At 44.5% G+C, this 15,245-nt stretch overlaps 1 protein-coding gene across 2 annotated transcripts in view; it reads right to left on the reverse strand.

Annotated features, from left to right (window-relative positions):
• The window catches only part of MDGA2 (MAM domain containing glycosylphosphatidylinositol anchor 2), a 1,135,272-nt gene that overhangs the window by 67,272 nt on the left and 1,052,755 nt on the right, over positions 1-15,245 (reverse strand). For both annotated transcript variants that reach the window (XM_063947538.1, XM_063947537.1), the window contains exons 11-12: positions 3,198-3,375; positions 2,058-2,078 (exon numbers count right to left, since the gene is read on the reverse strand). In XM_063947538.1, the coding sequence (XP_063803608.1) occupies positions 2,058-2,078; positions 3,198-3,375 (199 nt within the window). The remainder of the gene's footprint in view (positions 1-2,057; positions 2,079-3,197; positions 3,376-15,245) is intronic.

Consider the following 15,245-nt stretch of genomic DNA (forward strand, 5'->3'; position numbering starts at 1 on the left):
TTTTTTTTTCCACGTAAAGAAATTCATAAAGTAGCCATAAAGGTCAACGTTTGAACTTTTATTCTTACGCTAAAAGTTCTGGACCAAAAATATCTTACATATCCATTTTGCCTCACATACACAATTTCTCAAAAATGAATTTAAAAACTAACAGTAGAGGAAGCCATTTTGGGCCTGACCCTTTATTCCTGAGACTGGATCTCCTAGTGAACTGATAAGCAAAATGGCTGCCTTTAGCCTAGGTGATGGGTACAGTAAGAGACAATAAATTGGCCATGTGTAATTCTCGGTTCATTTGAGGTTCTGCGTTCAACACAGCTGTCATATTAAAGAACAATATTGGGACAGATGTATTAAGCCTGGAGAAGTGATAAAGAAATGATAAGTGGAAGGTGATAAAACACCAGCCAATCATGACGGGTTTGAAAAATGACAGGAGCTGATTGGCTGGTGCATCCTTCCACTTATCATTATTTATCATTGCTTTATCACTTCTCCAGGTTTAATACATCTGCCCCAATGTATCATCATATACACAATTACAGGCATTTACATTTTTTTTAAACAATAGAAAAAATAAATAAAACAATTTGACGTTTCCATTTTTATAGTTATCTCACATTCAGTATACATATTCTACAATGTAGTTTCAAGCCTGAGTATCAATAGGCACAAATCATATCTCAACAACTGCTAGGAACAAAGGAAACCTTGTGTATGGCCATGGGAGGGGCTAATCAGCAACACTAAGGGGCCCATTTATTGACAAATGATAAAGCTCATTGTGGATGCTAAAAACTCATTGGGGGATATTCAATTGTTTGAAAAGTCAGTTGGGAGTCTGTTCTATCCTATCTAATAGACAGGAAAAAACAGACACCCAACCGACTTTTCAAACATTTGAATTCCCCCCATTGTGTATGATAAATGGTGCTCCAGCCAATCAGATCCCAACTGTCATTTTTCAAACATACAACAGTTAGGAGCTAAACACATGACAGTTGGGAGCTGATTGGCTGGAACACCATTTATAATACGCAACGAGTTTTATCATTGACAACGAGCTTTATCAGTCATTGAAAAATGAGCTCCTTCTCTAATGCCTGCCAGGATGGCTAAATAACAACACCAAGTTGTGTGACACTTGCCAGTAGATACAGGCTGATGTCGGCACGCATTACATTCACAGGGAAATACACATTTTTGGAGGAAATGTTATATAATCCCTGGCATCCCTTCTGTGATTGGAGTGGCGCATAGCAAAGTATTGGCTTGGTCTAGGTGAAAATGACATTCGTCACCAATTGCCAAGTGACTGTATGATTACCATACCAACTGGCAACTGATTGCATGGTCACCAACTGGCAATGTTGTAATTTAAAGGCCGTCACTGTAATGAGGCTAATGGACACTTGAAGTTTTTTATAAATTGCTGGTGTCACCATTGCTGCTCTTACTGAAGGGGTGACATTGGGGTCTATTCATGAAGCAGTGTAAAGAGTGGAGAAGTGAGTCAGTGGAGAAGTTGCCCATGGCAACCAGTGTTGAGGTAACATTTATAAAGTACATTCTATAAAATTATACACAGCAGCTGATTGGTTGCCATGGGCAACTTCTCCACTGGCTCACTTCTCCACACTTTTCACTGCTACATGAATAGACCCCTAAAACTAGACCATCAATAGCAGTAAAGCAAAGTGAATATGCACTGGAATAAAAATATGTTTTTGACAATAATATATCACAGTGTTCCTTAAAGGTTTCCATACATGCATAGGTGCGTTTAGGAGTCACATGCTGCCTTTGTCTGACCAGATATAACACACACCCTGATTGATATCTTATGCACCCATATCAAATACTTCTCAATACTGGAAGTCATCTTGGCCTGATACATGCAATTTGTGGCCAATTATTGTCAGATGAATTCAAATTCACAGCATAAATGACTGGATTCACATGTATAGGATACTATGTATTAAAGCAAGCATGGATAATGCAATTACATTCCCCAGCATGGTCATGTTTTTATTTTATTTTTATTTTTTTATACTTACGTAAATGTGGATTAATTGGAGCTGCAAAGAAATAAAAAAAAATAGATTGATACATGAAGAGCCACACACTGTATATGCTTTCACTATAGCAGACGTTTACCATGCTTAACAGAAACAGAATTTAATGGAACCCTTATACTGACAGAGCTCAGATTGCAGGCTTATAAGACAATATAGGGTATATTTACTTAAAAAAAGGTAAATTTTGTGTTTTCCATCAATTTTTGCTTGATTTGTAGTAAATATCCCCCTTTTTGTCTTTTATTCTGGCATGGCATCAGACAATTTGAAATAATTTCCTGTTATAAAAAAGTTAAAGAACAGTAAATATTTACTTCTTCTGCTTTATTGGAGAACACAGGACATCCTGTTGGTGACTTGCAGAGATCTATTTTGGCAAAGGGGTCTCTCAGCTTCGCAGAAGAAAATTTGCTCTATCTACTATAGGTTCCATGATGTGATCATTTAAAGTGTTTATTTCTTATATGGGTTTTTTAGTTCTTCTTTTGCCACACACTGCAATATTGCTAGTAATCAGCAAATTTGCTGCCACTGTTGAACAGAGTAATGAGATTATTTTAGGCATGCATAGAAATGCAATTGGTACTTGACCACTGTCTGTCTGTGTGTAGGGGTGCCACATTTGATTTAATGTTGGTCAGAGTACTGGTGGGTTCAGCATGTACAGTATATGTCCAGCATTAATCAGGCTGACTGGTGATGGTGAAAATACACCTGGAGTTCAAATCTATATAGATTGCAATTGATTAAATAAATGACTATGAGATTCATAGGGACTGCAGCTGTGATCAGGTCCATGAACCAAATGATATAGGGTTTATATTGGATCTAGACTCTTGGAGGAACTGGTTGCAAAGTAAAAAGCTGGTTGAACAGTCAATGTCATACACTGATATGAGCTAACGAGTAGAGTACAGGTCAAAACAGGAGACAGTTGTAGACTCAAACCCGTAACTTAACCATTGAATTTTAACCTAGTAAACAAAATGTTTTTTTTATTTATTTTTGACTTGCAGTATGCTTGCTCTACCAAGAATACAAGTGGTATAGAAGGGTAGGACTGACCACCTTACCATACAACGTCTTAAACATCAGAGTTACACATTTTCCACCACTCACCACTATATTTGATAATTCGAATAGCTGAGTCCCCCTCTCCAAATCTGTTGATTGGGGTCAGACGTATTTCATAGGGTTCCGGTTTGACAAGTTTGGTCAGGTTGTTTGTTATTAATTCTCCTTTCTTGATGTTGCCATCGACTGAAATTTCTGTTTCCCACCAGCGAGGCTGTCCTGCCTGTTATTCAATGAGAGAGATCCACAAATTAATAACAATTCATGTACAATATATCAGAGATCTATAAAGTGTTTAGTCAGAATTACAGTTATTTTGGTGTCCTATAAAGCAAGCACCCTTAGCTTGTAGATCTCAGCCCTAAAATTGTGTCTCTTTGTAGATTAGAGTTGGTCCCTGTTAAACCCTATTGCAAAATGTGCTATCATTTATTAAAATAAATGTGCCTTTTTCATTTATTGTGACTTTGTAGACTTTATTTTAACCTTAGTAGTTTACACTTTAATGACAATATACACTGTATCTGCTATTTTTATGTGCTACATTAGTTTTACCAGAAAACGTATGTATGTTATACTTCTACAGTATTTCCAGAAGAAACAGGAATTTCCTTTGTAACATATTGGATTAAATATCTTTATTTTATGGACATAAGTTAGAAAAAAAAAATCACAAATTCATATATAGCGTCTTATACAGTATAGGAGGTGAGCAGGGAACATATTTAACAATACTAACAATGCACAGACAACAATAATAATACATAATTACGCAATAAAAATAATTTATACAGGAAATTGACAACAACGCATTGACAGAGAATACACTGAACATAGAATTGCAGATCCGTGATTGACAAGGCAATGCACATCAGCAGGGGCATAGCCAGAACTTTGTGGGCCCCATTGCAACATTTTGAAGGGGCCCCCATCCCAATGCTTCTAGAGAGACACTTCTCTGCAGCAGTTGTTAATTGCATGTCCTATAATAGTGCACTAGTTTATTTTCTGAACCATAGTAGAGCCTTATTTAATGCTATGCCCCATAGTAGTGCCCCCGTTTCTTTTATGAATCGCAGTAGTGCTTAAGTTCACCCTATGTCACATTTCAGAGCTGCCAGTACACATTATGCCGCACAGTACCCCCAATTCACATTATGATATATAGTGCTCCCTGTTCATATTGTGCCCCATTACAGGGCCCCAGTTCATGTTATATAACATTATAATGCCCTCTAGTTCATTTTATACCACACTACAATGAGCAGGTCCAGGAGCATACATAGATATATTGCAGGCCCCAAGAAAAAGTTTGAAAGGACCCTTACGTACCACCCAGTGGCAAAAACTGTATATAACACATGTAACTTTGACAGGGTAGGTGGGCCCCTCTCAGCTCTGGGCCCCATAGCAGCTGCACTGCCTGCACCTATGGTAGCTACGCGCTTGCACATCAGTGATAAGTAGCACTCATGTGAAGTAGGCAAGTGCTGTTAGGCGCCGGGGTCCGCTCGTCGGTGCGGCCCGGCGCCTAGCAACCAGGGACGCCGTACGCGTACAGCCGCCGGCTCCCTGGCAACGCTAGACGCCGGGCGCACGGAGCCGCACGGACCCTAGCAACGGGGACGCCACTGGCGGACCGCGTTCCCCGTTGCGGGGTCCATTTAAATTAAGTAGGGCACCTGTTTCCTGGCCGTGCAGCAAGGCAGCTGCACGGCATCCACGCAATTAGCCCTGTCAGCAGTTGATTGGAGGGCTTCAGTTTATATGCTCTTGCAGTGCCTCACACAGACGCCGGTAATAGCTTCCTGCATGCTGTCTCTGTTTGCTGAGAGTGTTTCCAGTCTTGCTGTATCCGGTCGTTCCAGTCCTCAGTTGTCCTGCACTCGGAAGTCGTCATCTTGTTCCTGGAGTCCTGACTGAGCACCGTTTAAACATCCAGTGGTGTTCGTGAGTCGCGGCGTTGCCGTGTGTTGCGGCTTGGCCGCTTTATTATTTATTACTTATTATTTGTGTTTCGGAGCATTTTGCGGAGGATTCCGCTCCCACAGATCCACTCTGGTATCCAGCGGTGCTGGGTAGGAGTTATGGACTAGTGGATTTTGGTTGTCCTTTTACCTGGCGGTTTTTCCGCACATACTTCAGGTTTGGTTAGTTAGCTTGTTGCCCTTGGCCTGTTGTTAGTCAGAGGTCCTCTTGTCATCATCCTGCCTCGGATTTCCCTTTGTCTCTCACTAAGACCGGGGGGCACCGGAGTTGGGCAGACATAATCCGCCTTTCAAACGTGGCTGCCAGGGGCTCAAGAAACCATAGTCTCGCAAGGGATTTCCGATAGCACGGGTGAGACAATAGAGTTAGGGCGCCAGGGGCAACTAGTCTTTCCTGCTCCCGTAACCAGCATTCCCTTCCAGTACTCTGGCCATTGTCATAAGATCTCCTCCGGTCAGGAGTACTGGAATCATAACAAGTGCTTAGGAGCATGGGCTCCAGACTCTGGGCTTGTAAGACAAGGGTACAGCGGTAGGAAGCAAAACATAAGGGAAGGATGTATCTGCTTGTGAGCAGATACACCATGAGCCAATGGTCATGAGGATGCAGCTTTTAGAGTCATTAATACATTAGTAATGTCTAATGTATACTGTATATTGTCTAGGAAGTGGCTCAGAGCTATAGCCATGTCCCAATAAATGGGAACTGTATTATCTTCAATATCGGGACAACTATAAAAATTCTACCTTCCCTTTATGTACATAACACAAGGTGCCGGGTGAAATGGCAGCCGAGATCACTGGAAGTGTGATCTCTGACTTTTTTTTAAAGGGGAAATCACTTACAAGGCATGGTTTTGCCCCTTTAAAGAAACTTCTAAGATCATCCGACATCCCGCACCTCCAGCAATCTTGGACGCTATTACATCCCACCACATGCAATACAGCTCCCTCATATCTGATATCACTGGCAGAAAGTACTATGATTGGTCAGAGATGACTGACAATTGTTTCTTAGCAACCGCGTCTTGCTACATCCGTCTACTGTGATCAAAAATGTTCCCTCCATGTGTCAGAGTCATAATAAGCTAAGATTTTATTTTTCAAAGCCTCCTGGATTACATTATATTGAACATTAATGGATACCCCATAATAGATCATGAAAGTGCTGGCATCCTAATTATTCCCGCAAGATGTACATATATTAACTGGAAAGTGAAATTAAATTTCTGAGGCTTTCAAAGGCCCAATAATAGATACAAGACAAGAACTTATTGCAAATAAAATACCTAATTTTTGGATGATGACCAACAATTTGATTTTCGGGTGGGTTTTTTGTCTGCATGGAAGTTTTTGATATGGTATTATTAACTGTAAACATAATTCTACTGTAGATTAACTAGAACATTTTTCTTGACAGTTGCATTACTCAGTGGGAGATCTCTTAAATCAGACAACATACAGTACATCTAAGAGGCGATTCTCCAATGCAGATCCAATCATTTTTAGGACAAAAATGTACAACCAGAATTGTTCAACATGCTGACTTTTGCTGGTAACCCAACCCACACATCAGTAGACAGGGGAAAGGTCCCAATAGATGCCTGATATAAGGACCCTTAACTTAAAGTGTGACTGTCACAGAGGTGTAGCTGGGGGGCAAGTCATATGACTCAAATGATTGACGTAGGAGAAGCAACAGCATGGGAGAGTGAATGACAGTGCTTGAGGTGATAAAATGAAGGGTGATGACTAATTATTAGCCTTTGGAACAGCTTACAGTGAATCTATTGTGCAGACACAGTCACACTGGCCACACACACTCCAGTGGAGGGAGGCAACTTCAAGAGGAGGAGAAAGGCAGGATGGGAGGAGGAAGGCAGGGCCTTGCTGAGAGGAGGGAGGCAGAGCCTGGAGGAGGAGAGAGGTGGTCTTTTAGGAAGAAGGCAAGGCCAGGAGAAGAAGAGAGGCAGGCTGGGAGAAGGGTGGAGGTGCCCAGAGAAGAGAGGTAAGCTGGAATGAGGAAAGCAGCACCTGGAGAAGGAGTGAGATGGGCTGGGAGAAGGGAAACCAGGCCTGGAGGAGAAGAGAGGCAGGCTGGGAGGAGGGAGATAGGGCCTGGAGTAGGAGAGAGGCAGGCTGAGAAGAGGGATGAAGCACCTGGAGGAGGAGCAAGATGAGCTTTAAGGAGGGAGGCAGGATGGGAGAAGGGTGGAAGCACCTGGAGGAGGAGCGAGATGAGCTGTGAGGAGGGAGGCAGTGCCTGGAGAAGGAGAGATGCAGGCTGGGAGGAGGGTGGAAGTGCCTGGAGGAGGAGAGATGCAGGCTGGGAAGAGGGAGGCAGCACCTAGAGGAGGAGTAGGGTGGACTAAGAGGAGGAAGGCTGCACCCATAGGAGGAGAGAGGTGGAGTGGGAGGAAGGAGGGAGGCAGCTCCAGGAAGAAGAGAGAGGTGGGCTGGAAGGAAGGAGGAAGGCAGTGCCAAGAAGAGGAGATAGGTGGACTGGGAGGAAGGAGGGAAGGTGGAGGAAAAAGGCAGGCTGGGAGGAGGAAGGCAGGGCCTGGAGGAGGAAAAAGGCAGGCTGGGAGGAAGAGAAGAGAGGTGGGCTGGGAGGGAGGCAGAGCCTGGAGGAGAGAGTCGGGGTGTGAGGAGGGAGGTGGGGCCTTGAGAAGGAGAGAGTTGGGCTGTGAGGAGGGATGCAGGCCAGGAGGAGGAGAGGAGAGGTTGGCTGGAGGAGTGAGGCAGTATTTGGGGAGACGAGAGGCTGACTGGGAGGAGGAATACAGGCCTGAAGGAGAGAAGTGGGCTGGAGGAGGAGGGAGGAAGCACCTGGAGAAGGAGAAAGGCAGGCTGGTAGTAGGGAGGCAGCACCTGGAGGAGGAGAAAGGCGGGCTGGGAGAAGGGAGAGATGACCTGGAGGAGGAGAGAGGTGGGCTGGGAGGGAGGCAGGGTCTGGATGAGAGAGTCGGGCTGTGAGGAGGGAGGTGGAGCCTGGAGAAGGAGAGAGTTGGGCTGTGAGGAGGGAGGAAGTGCCTGGAGAAGGAGAAAGACATGCTTGTAGGAGGAAGGCAGCACCTGGAGGAGGAAAAAGGCAGGCTGGGAGGAGGGAGGCAGTGTGTAGAGGAAGAGAAAGGTTGGCTGAGAAGAAGGACAGAGGCAACGCCTCGAGGAAAAGAGAGGTGGGCTGGTAGGAAGAAGGGAGGCAGCACCAGGAGGAGGGGAGAGGCATGGCTGGGAGAAGGGAGTGTAATCAAGTATGCAGTTGAAGAGCGGTGATAGACTGCTCTGCTTTCCCAGGACTAAAAAACTCTTATTAGGTATTCTAATCACAGCATTAGAGTGGTACTGGAATAGGAAATGGGAATTGTAGGGCTTTATATGACAAAGAGACATACCCCCTTTAGTACTCGCTAAAAGGGTTATAAGTAGTGATGAGCGGGTTCGGATCCTCGGGATCCGAACCCGCCCGAATTTCACCTTTTTTTGCACGGGTCCGAGCAACTCGGATCCTCCCGCCTTGCTCGGTTAACCCGAGCGCGCCGGAACGTCATCATCCCGCGGTCGGATTCTCGCGAGATTCGTATTCTATATAAAAAGCCGCGCGTCGACGCCATTTTTCACTCGTGCATTGGAGATGATCGTGAGAGGACGAGGCTGGCGTCCTCTCAGTTTCTGTGTTCAGTGGGCTGCAAATTGTGCTGCAAATATCTGTGCTCAGTGTGCTGCAAATATCTGTGCTCAGTGTGCTGCAAGTGCAAATATCTACGTTCTCTGCCTGAAAAACGCTCCATATCTGACTGTGCTCAGTGTGCTGCAAATATCTGTGCTCAGTGTGCTAATTGCTTTATTGTGGAGACTGGGGACCAGCAGTATTATATAGTAGGAGGACAGTGCAGAGTTTTGCTGACCAGTGACCAGTGACCACCAGTATTATACGTTCTCTGCCTGAAAAACGCTCCATATCTGTGCTGCATTGTAGTATATATATACTAGTAGGAGGACAGTGCAGAATTTTGCTGACCACCAGTATAACTATATATATAGCAGTACGGTACAGTAGTCCACTGCTCTACCTACCTCTGTGTCGTCAAGTATACTATCCATCCATACCTGTGGTGCATTTCATTTTTGCACAGTTTGCTGACCACCAGTATATACTATATAGCAGTATGGTACAGAAGGCCACTGCTCTACCTACCTCTGTGTCGTCAAGTATACTATCCATCCATACCTGTGGTGCATTTCAGTTTTGCCCAGTTTGATGACCACCAGTATAACTATATATATGGCAGTACGGTACAGTAGTCCACTGCTCTACCTACCTCTGTGTCGTCAAGTATACTATCCATCCATACCTGTGGTGCATTTCAGTTTTGCACAGTTTGCTAACCACCAGTATAACTATATATATATATATATAAGTACGGTACAGTAGTCCACTGCTCTACCTACCTCTGTGTCATCAAGTATACTATCCATCCATACCTGTGGTGCATTTCAGTTTTGCACAGTTTGCTGACCACCAGTATATACTATATAGCAGTACGGTTCAGAAGGCCACTGCTCTACCTACCTCTATGTCGTCAAGTATACTATCTATCCATACCTGTGGTGCATTTCAGTTGTGCGCAGTATATATACTAGTAGGCCATTGCTATTGATATATTACTGGCATATAATTCCACACATTAAAAAATGGAGAACAAAAATGTGGAGGGTAAAATAGGGAAAGATCAAGATCCACTTCCACCTCGTGCTGAAGCTGCTGCCACTAGTCATGGCCAAGACGATGAAATGCCATCAACGTCGTCTGCCAAGGCCGATGCCCAATGTCATAGTAGAGAGCATGTAAAATCCCAAAAAATAAAGCTCAGTAAAATGACCCAAAAATCTAAATCAAAATCGTCTGAGGAGAAGCGTAAACTTGCCAATGTGCCATTTACGACACGGAGTGGCAAGGAACGGCTGAGGGCGTGGCCTATGTTCATGGATAGTGGTTCAGCTTCACATGAGGATGGAAGCACTCATCCTCCTGCTAGAAAACCTAAAAGAGTTAAGATGGCAAAAGCACAGCAAAGAACTGTGCGTTCTTCTAAATTACAAATCCCCAAGGAGAGTCCAATTGTGTCGGTTGCGATGCTTGACCTTCCCAACACTGGACGGGAAGAGGTTGCGCCTTCCACCATTTGCACGCCCCCTGCAAGTGCTGGAAGGAGCACCCGCAGTCCAGATCCTGATAGGCAAATTGAAGATGTCACTGTTGAAGTACACCAGGATGAGGATATGGGTGTTGCTGGCGCTGGGGAGGAAATTGACAAGGAGGATTCTGATGGTGAGGTGGTTTGTTTAAGTCAGGCACCTCTTTTTTTCTTTGCATCATGTGCTGTTTGGGGACTATTTTTTAAATCTGCCATCCTGTCTGACACTGCAGTGCCACTCCTAGATGGGCCAGGTGTTTGTGTCGGCCACTTGGGTCGCTTAGCTTAGCCATCCAGCGACCTTGGTGCACCTCTTTTTTTTCTTTGCATCTTGTGCTTTTTTGTGGACTATTTTTTGAAGTGCCATACTGTCTGACACTGCAGTGCCACTCCTAGATGGGCCAGGTGTTTGTGTCGGCCACTTGGGTCGTTTAGCTTAGCCATCCAGTGACCTTGGTGCACCTCTTTTTTTCTTTGCATCATGTGCTGTTTGGGGACTATTTTTTTGAAGTGCCATCCTGTCTGACACTGCAGTGCCACTCCTAGATGGGCCAGGTGTTTGTGTCGGCCACTTGGGTCACTTAGCTTAGTCATCCAGTGACCTCGGTGCAAATTTTAGGACTAAAAATAATATTGTGAGGTGTGAGATGTTCAGAATAGACTGGAAATGAGTGGAAATTATGGTTATTGAGGTTAATAATACTATGGGATCAAAATGACCCCCAAATTCTATGATTTAAGCTGTTTTTGAGGGTTTTTTGTAAAAAAAACACCCGAATCCAAAACACACCCGAATCCGCCAAAAAATTTTCAGGGAGGTTTTGCCAAAACGCGTCCGAATCCAAAACACGGCCGCGGAACCGAATCCAAAACCAAAACACGAAACCCGAAAAATTTCCGGTGCACATCACTAGTTATAAGCTCCATTCTGTATTTAACAAACTGCACTAAGCTTAGTTTACTCCTAGACAATGCCTCTGTTTTACAGGTGTGTGTTAGTCTGTAAATTAGAACTATATATTAAGCAATATGTTTTGCAATTTTTACTGGTCATTAACATATAGTATAGCAAATACAGTTTATCCGTATACTATGTCAAATTTGAAAATAAAGTTGAAAAGATGTTTTTCTCAACACAGGGTAACGACATTTAGAAAATAGGGGTCCATGCTCTGGAGCCTGTTACCTGAAGCTAAAAGCTGGATAACATTCCAGATTAAGGGCCTGATCCAGAGGTGTTTGCAGTACCAATGTTTGCACACTTGATCGATTATTCACTACTGTGCAAGCGGCTTCAGCGGTATATGGATGGCTCAGGATGGAGACTGGGTGGTGGCCTAAAGAGATCATGGGCATGTTATGGGAGTGCCCCGGGGATGTTATGGGAGTGTTATGGGCATGTCATGGGAGTGTTGTGGGAGTGTCATGGGCATGTTATAGGAGTGTTACGGGCATGTTGTTGGCGTGTCATAGATGTGTTATGGGTGTGTCATGGTCATGTTATGGGTGTGTCATGGTCGTGTTATGGGTGTAAGAAACGTACAAGGCAGACTCTTGCGCCACATAGAGGCAGCTTGAGGAGTCGGTATTTTGACCAATGTATCAATGTGGTGGAGCAATCAGATTGAACAGCGCACCTGAGTGTTGATCATGTATACTGTACAAAGTGGGTGTTGCAGGTTTTGCTACATGGATTATAGAACAGAAATATCCAATGAGAATGCTTAAACCACCATTTGTATATCTTCGCACTTGGGAATTGCAGTCCTCTGTCTATTGAGCTATCACTATTGTCTGACACTACACTATACTATACTAAACTAGCCTTACACAACCTATCAGCCAATGCTGATACCCACTGTGAGCGGGTCCTGGAGACGGTGGATTGAATTACTGTACCATACAAACAGGGAGAAAAGGAGAGAGGTCAGCAAATTAGGCAAGTACATTTGTCACCATACATGGCTTGGCACAATAATACTGTCACCATATTTGGCTTGGCACGTTAGACTTGGCACCATACTCTAGATGGCTTAGCACAATGGTCTCTCACCCTATATGGCTCAGCACATTAGACTTGGGACCAGATATGGCACGGCATTCTAGATCATGGCGCCACTTTTGGCTCTACTGTTATATTTGGCACCACATGTGGCTCTACATATTGGCACCCCATATGGTTCTGTGTATTAGCGCTATATTTGGCTCTGCATATTATACTTGCCACCACATTTGGCTCTGCATATTGGCACCACATATAGTTCTGTGTATTATCACTATGTTTGGCTCTGCATATTATACTTGGCACCACATGTAGCTCTGCATATTGACACCACATATGGCTATGCGTATTATACTTGGCACCATATCTGGTTCCATAGGTGTGCGCAGGGAGGGTGCCTGGTGCGCACAGGCACCCCCTAATGTCTGGCACCCCGCTCTCACATGCCTGATGCAGCGATAGCCGAGCAGGCTGGTTACTGTCCCCTCTGCACTGCACCCTGTACCCTGTCAGGACTGCAATACCGACGGGACGCCTGGGTTAATCAAGGGTGCCACTGACACCGGCTTTCAAATTCCCAGCTCCACCTCCATGTACAAAAACAGTGCGATGTGACGTGATAACGTCATGCTGCTCGCACGCCCACCCATCACACCCGCCACACGCTCACCCCATTCCTTCTATGCTATGCCAATGCCAGCCACTGATGAGGAGCAGCATGCAGCCAGCGTTCCTCTTAGGAAGACAAATTCAATACAGGCAGACGGCCGGCAGCAGCATTGACACGTCACTCGTTTTTCCAGCAGCGTCAGTACTAGTCTGTGACTGTCAGTGTCAGTGAGTGACTTGTAAGTAAGCTGCTGCAGCTTGCAGGGGAAAGAGAGGGAGAGCCAGACCAGGCTGGGGAGGAGCAGTGTAATTGCAGTGAGTGCCATCAGGGGTGTTTGTTTGGAGCACCCCACAACATCTGACAATGCATCTGCTTTATTAGGATTGGTACAAAGGTGGATATTTTATATGCGTTGACCATCAATAGATGGTGCTAGACACGCCCAAAAGGCGATGCTAGACACACCCCTCCGACGGTGCACCCCCTAATAAAATGTGCTGCGCACGCCAGTGTCTGGTTCTGCGTATTATACTTGCCACCACATGTGGCTCTGCATATTGGCACCATATATGGCTCTGTGTATTATACTTGGCAGCATATCTGCCTCTGCATATTATACTTGGCACCACATGTTGCTCTACTGTTATACTTGGCACCACATGTGGATCTGCATATTTTACTTGGCCCTTAAACTCTAAGGTACATGTGCTCTACATTAAAGTTATATTAAGGTGCAAAGAGGGAGAATAAAGTTCCCCTCTGAGCTCTATTAGCGGATCTCTGTGTTCTGAGTGCAGAGATCAGCAAGAGCACTGATGATCAGTTCCCTGTGATAGGCTCTGCAGCGCTCTGCATATGTGTGTGGGGGGTGGATTAAGGACAAAGTGGTATCTAAACCAACTGGGAGTGATTTCTGCCACTGGTGGAGAGTAGCGGGTTGGATTTCTAGAAGAGAGGAGTTTATTGCTGCTGGGGGGTGTTATTCTTCAATGGGGACCTTTGGACACAGGGCTAGGGGATAATGCCACCAAGAGATCTATTACCACTGGAAGCAGGTGAGGGGTAATACCACCGGGGCATCTATTTTCACTGTGGAATGTATTGCCATTCTTAGGCATATTTTTCTTTTTACTAAAAGATTTTAATATATATTTAAAAATATTATTGCCTACGTTAAAAAAAATGTAAATTACATTTTTAAGTCACTTTTGGTAAAAAATAATCAGTTAAGTGTTTAAAGGTATACGTGTTTAGTCTTTACAACATAGTACTGTCTATTTAGTTTACCACTTGTTACAAATCTTTCTTTGGCAAAGTTTAAAGTAGAATTGACAGAAAAAGTCACTTTTACAGGGTAAGTTTGTCAAACAAAAGAGCAATAAACTTTACAACCCATGAATCAGTCCATAAAAGTGTCACTTTCCCAGCATGCTGGTCTATAAAAAGGATGATAAAACACAGAACATCTTAATATCACACACAGAGCGCTTTGTACAGGATCATACAGGAGGGATCTAACTGATAGGCAAGCTGTACATTTAGGTGTACCTCTGATGTGTCCTGATTTTCCATGGACAGTCCTGTTTTTAACACTGGAGGCTTATAAAGGTGTTCTTTACCACCATAAAATCCCAGTCCATAATTAGGGTCCCATCAACTTCACAAAGTAGGAGTTTTCACCCTGGGGCGTACACCCATACTGTAAATACAAATATAGGGCCTGTTACAGATGTGCTTGGAGTCACTGTGTCCAAGGGAAAGGGGGGGGGGGCACTAATTATCCAGGCTCGGGCTTGCTGGAGGGGCCCGGAATCACTGCCCCCCCCACCCCCAAGAGTATACTTACCTTCATCAATGAAACGGGTCCCGAAGATGATGCCACACATTGTGAGCAAAGACTCTGGAGAATCTTTGCTTTCTAGAGCACATGTGCTATCTTCTCAAATTTCACTGGGAAGATGTCACCAGCTGGGGAGTGGGGACACGTTTCCCGGAGCAAGTCAGGTAAGAAGCGGGTGCCCTCCCGCACCCTACCCTGTATTTAAGTGGCATACTATGTGTAGTGCACAGTCGCAATGTCATTTATTTTTAGGAGGCATGAGCACGCCTCCTTTTAGGCCATGCCCCATGCCAGTACCGGGGCTTGCTTACTTTCTGACACAGAGCATTTTGTAAATATGAATGTTATCCCAGGCTTTTATTTTGGATGTTTGCCCACCCAACCTACCCTCATAGTTTGGGGACAGTAATTGTAGTGCGGGAAAGGCAGAGAACTATAGATTGTAAGCTTGCGAG

Source organism: Pseudophryne corroboree, chromosome 12 (assembly GCF_028390025.1).
Source record: "Pseudophryne corroboree isolate aPseCor3 chromosome 12, aPseCor3.hap2, whole genome shotgun sequence".
In the NCBI taxonomy this organism is placed as follows: Eukaryota; Metazoa; Chordata; class Amphibia; order Anura; family Myobatrachidae; genus Pseudophryne; species Pseudophryne corroboree.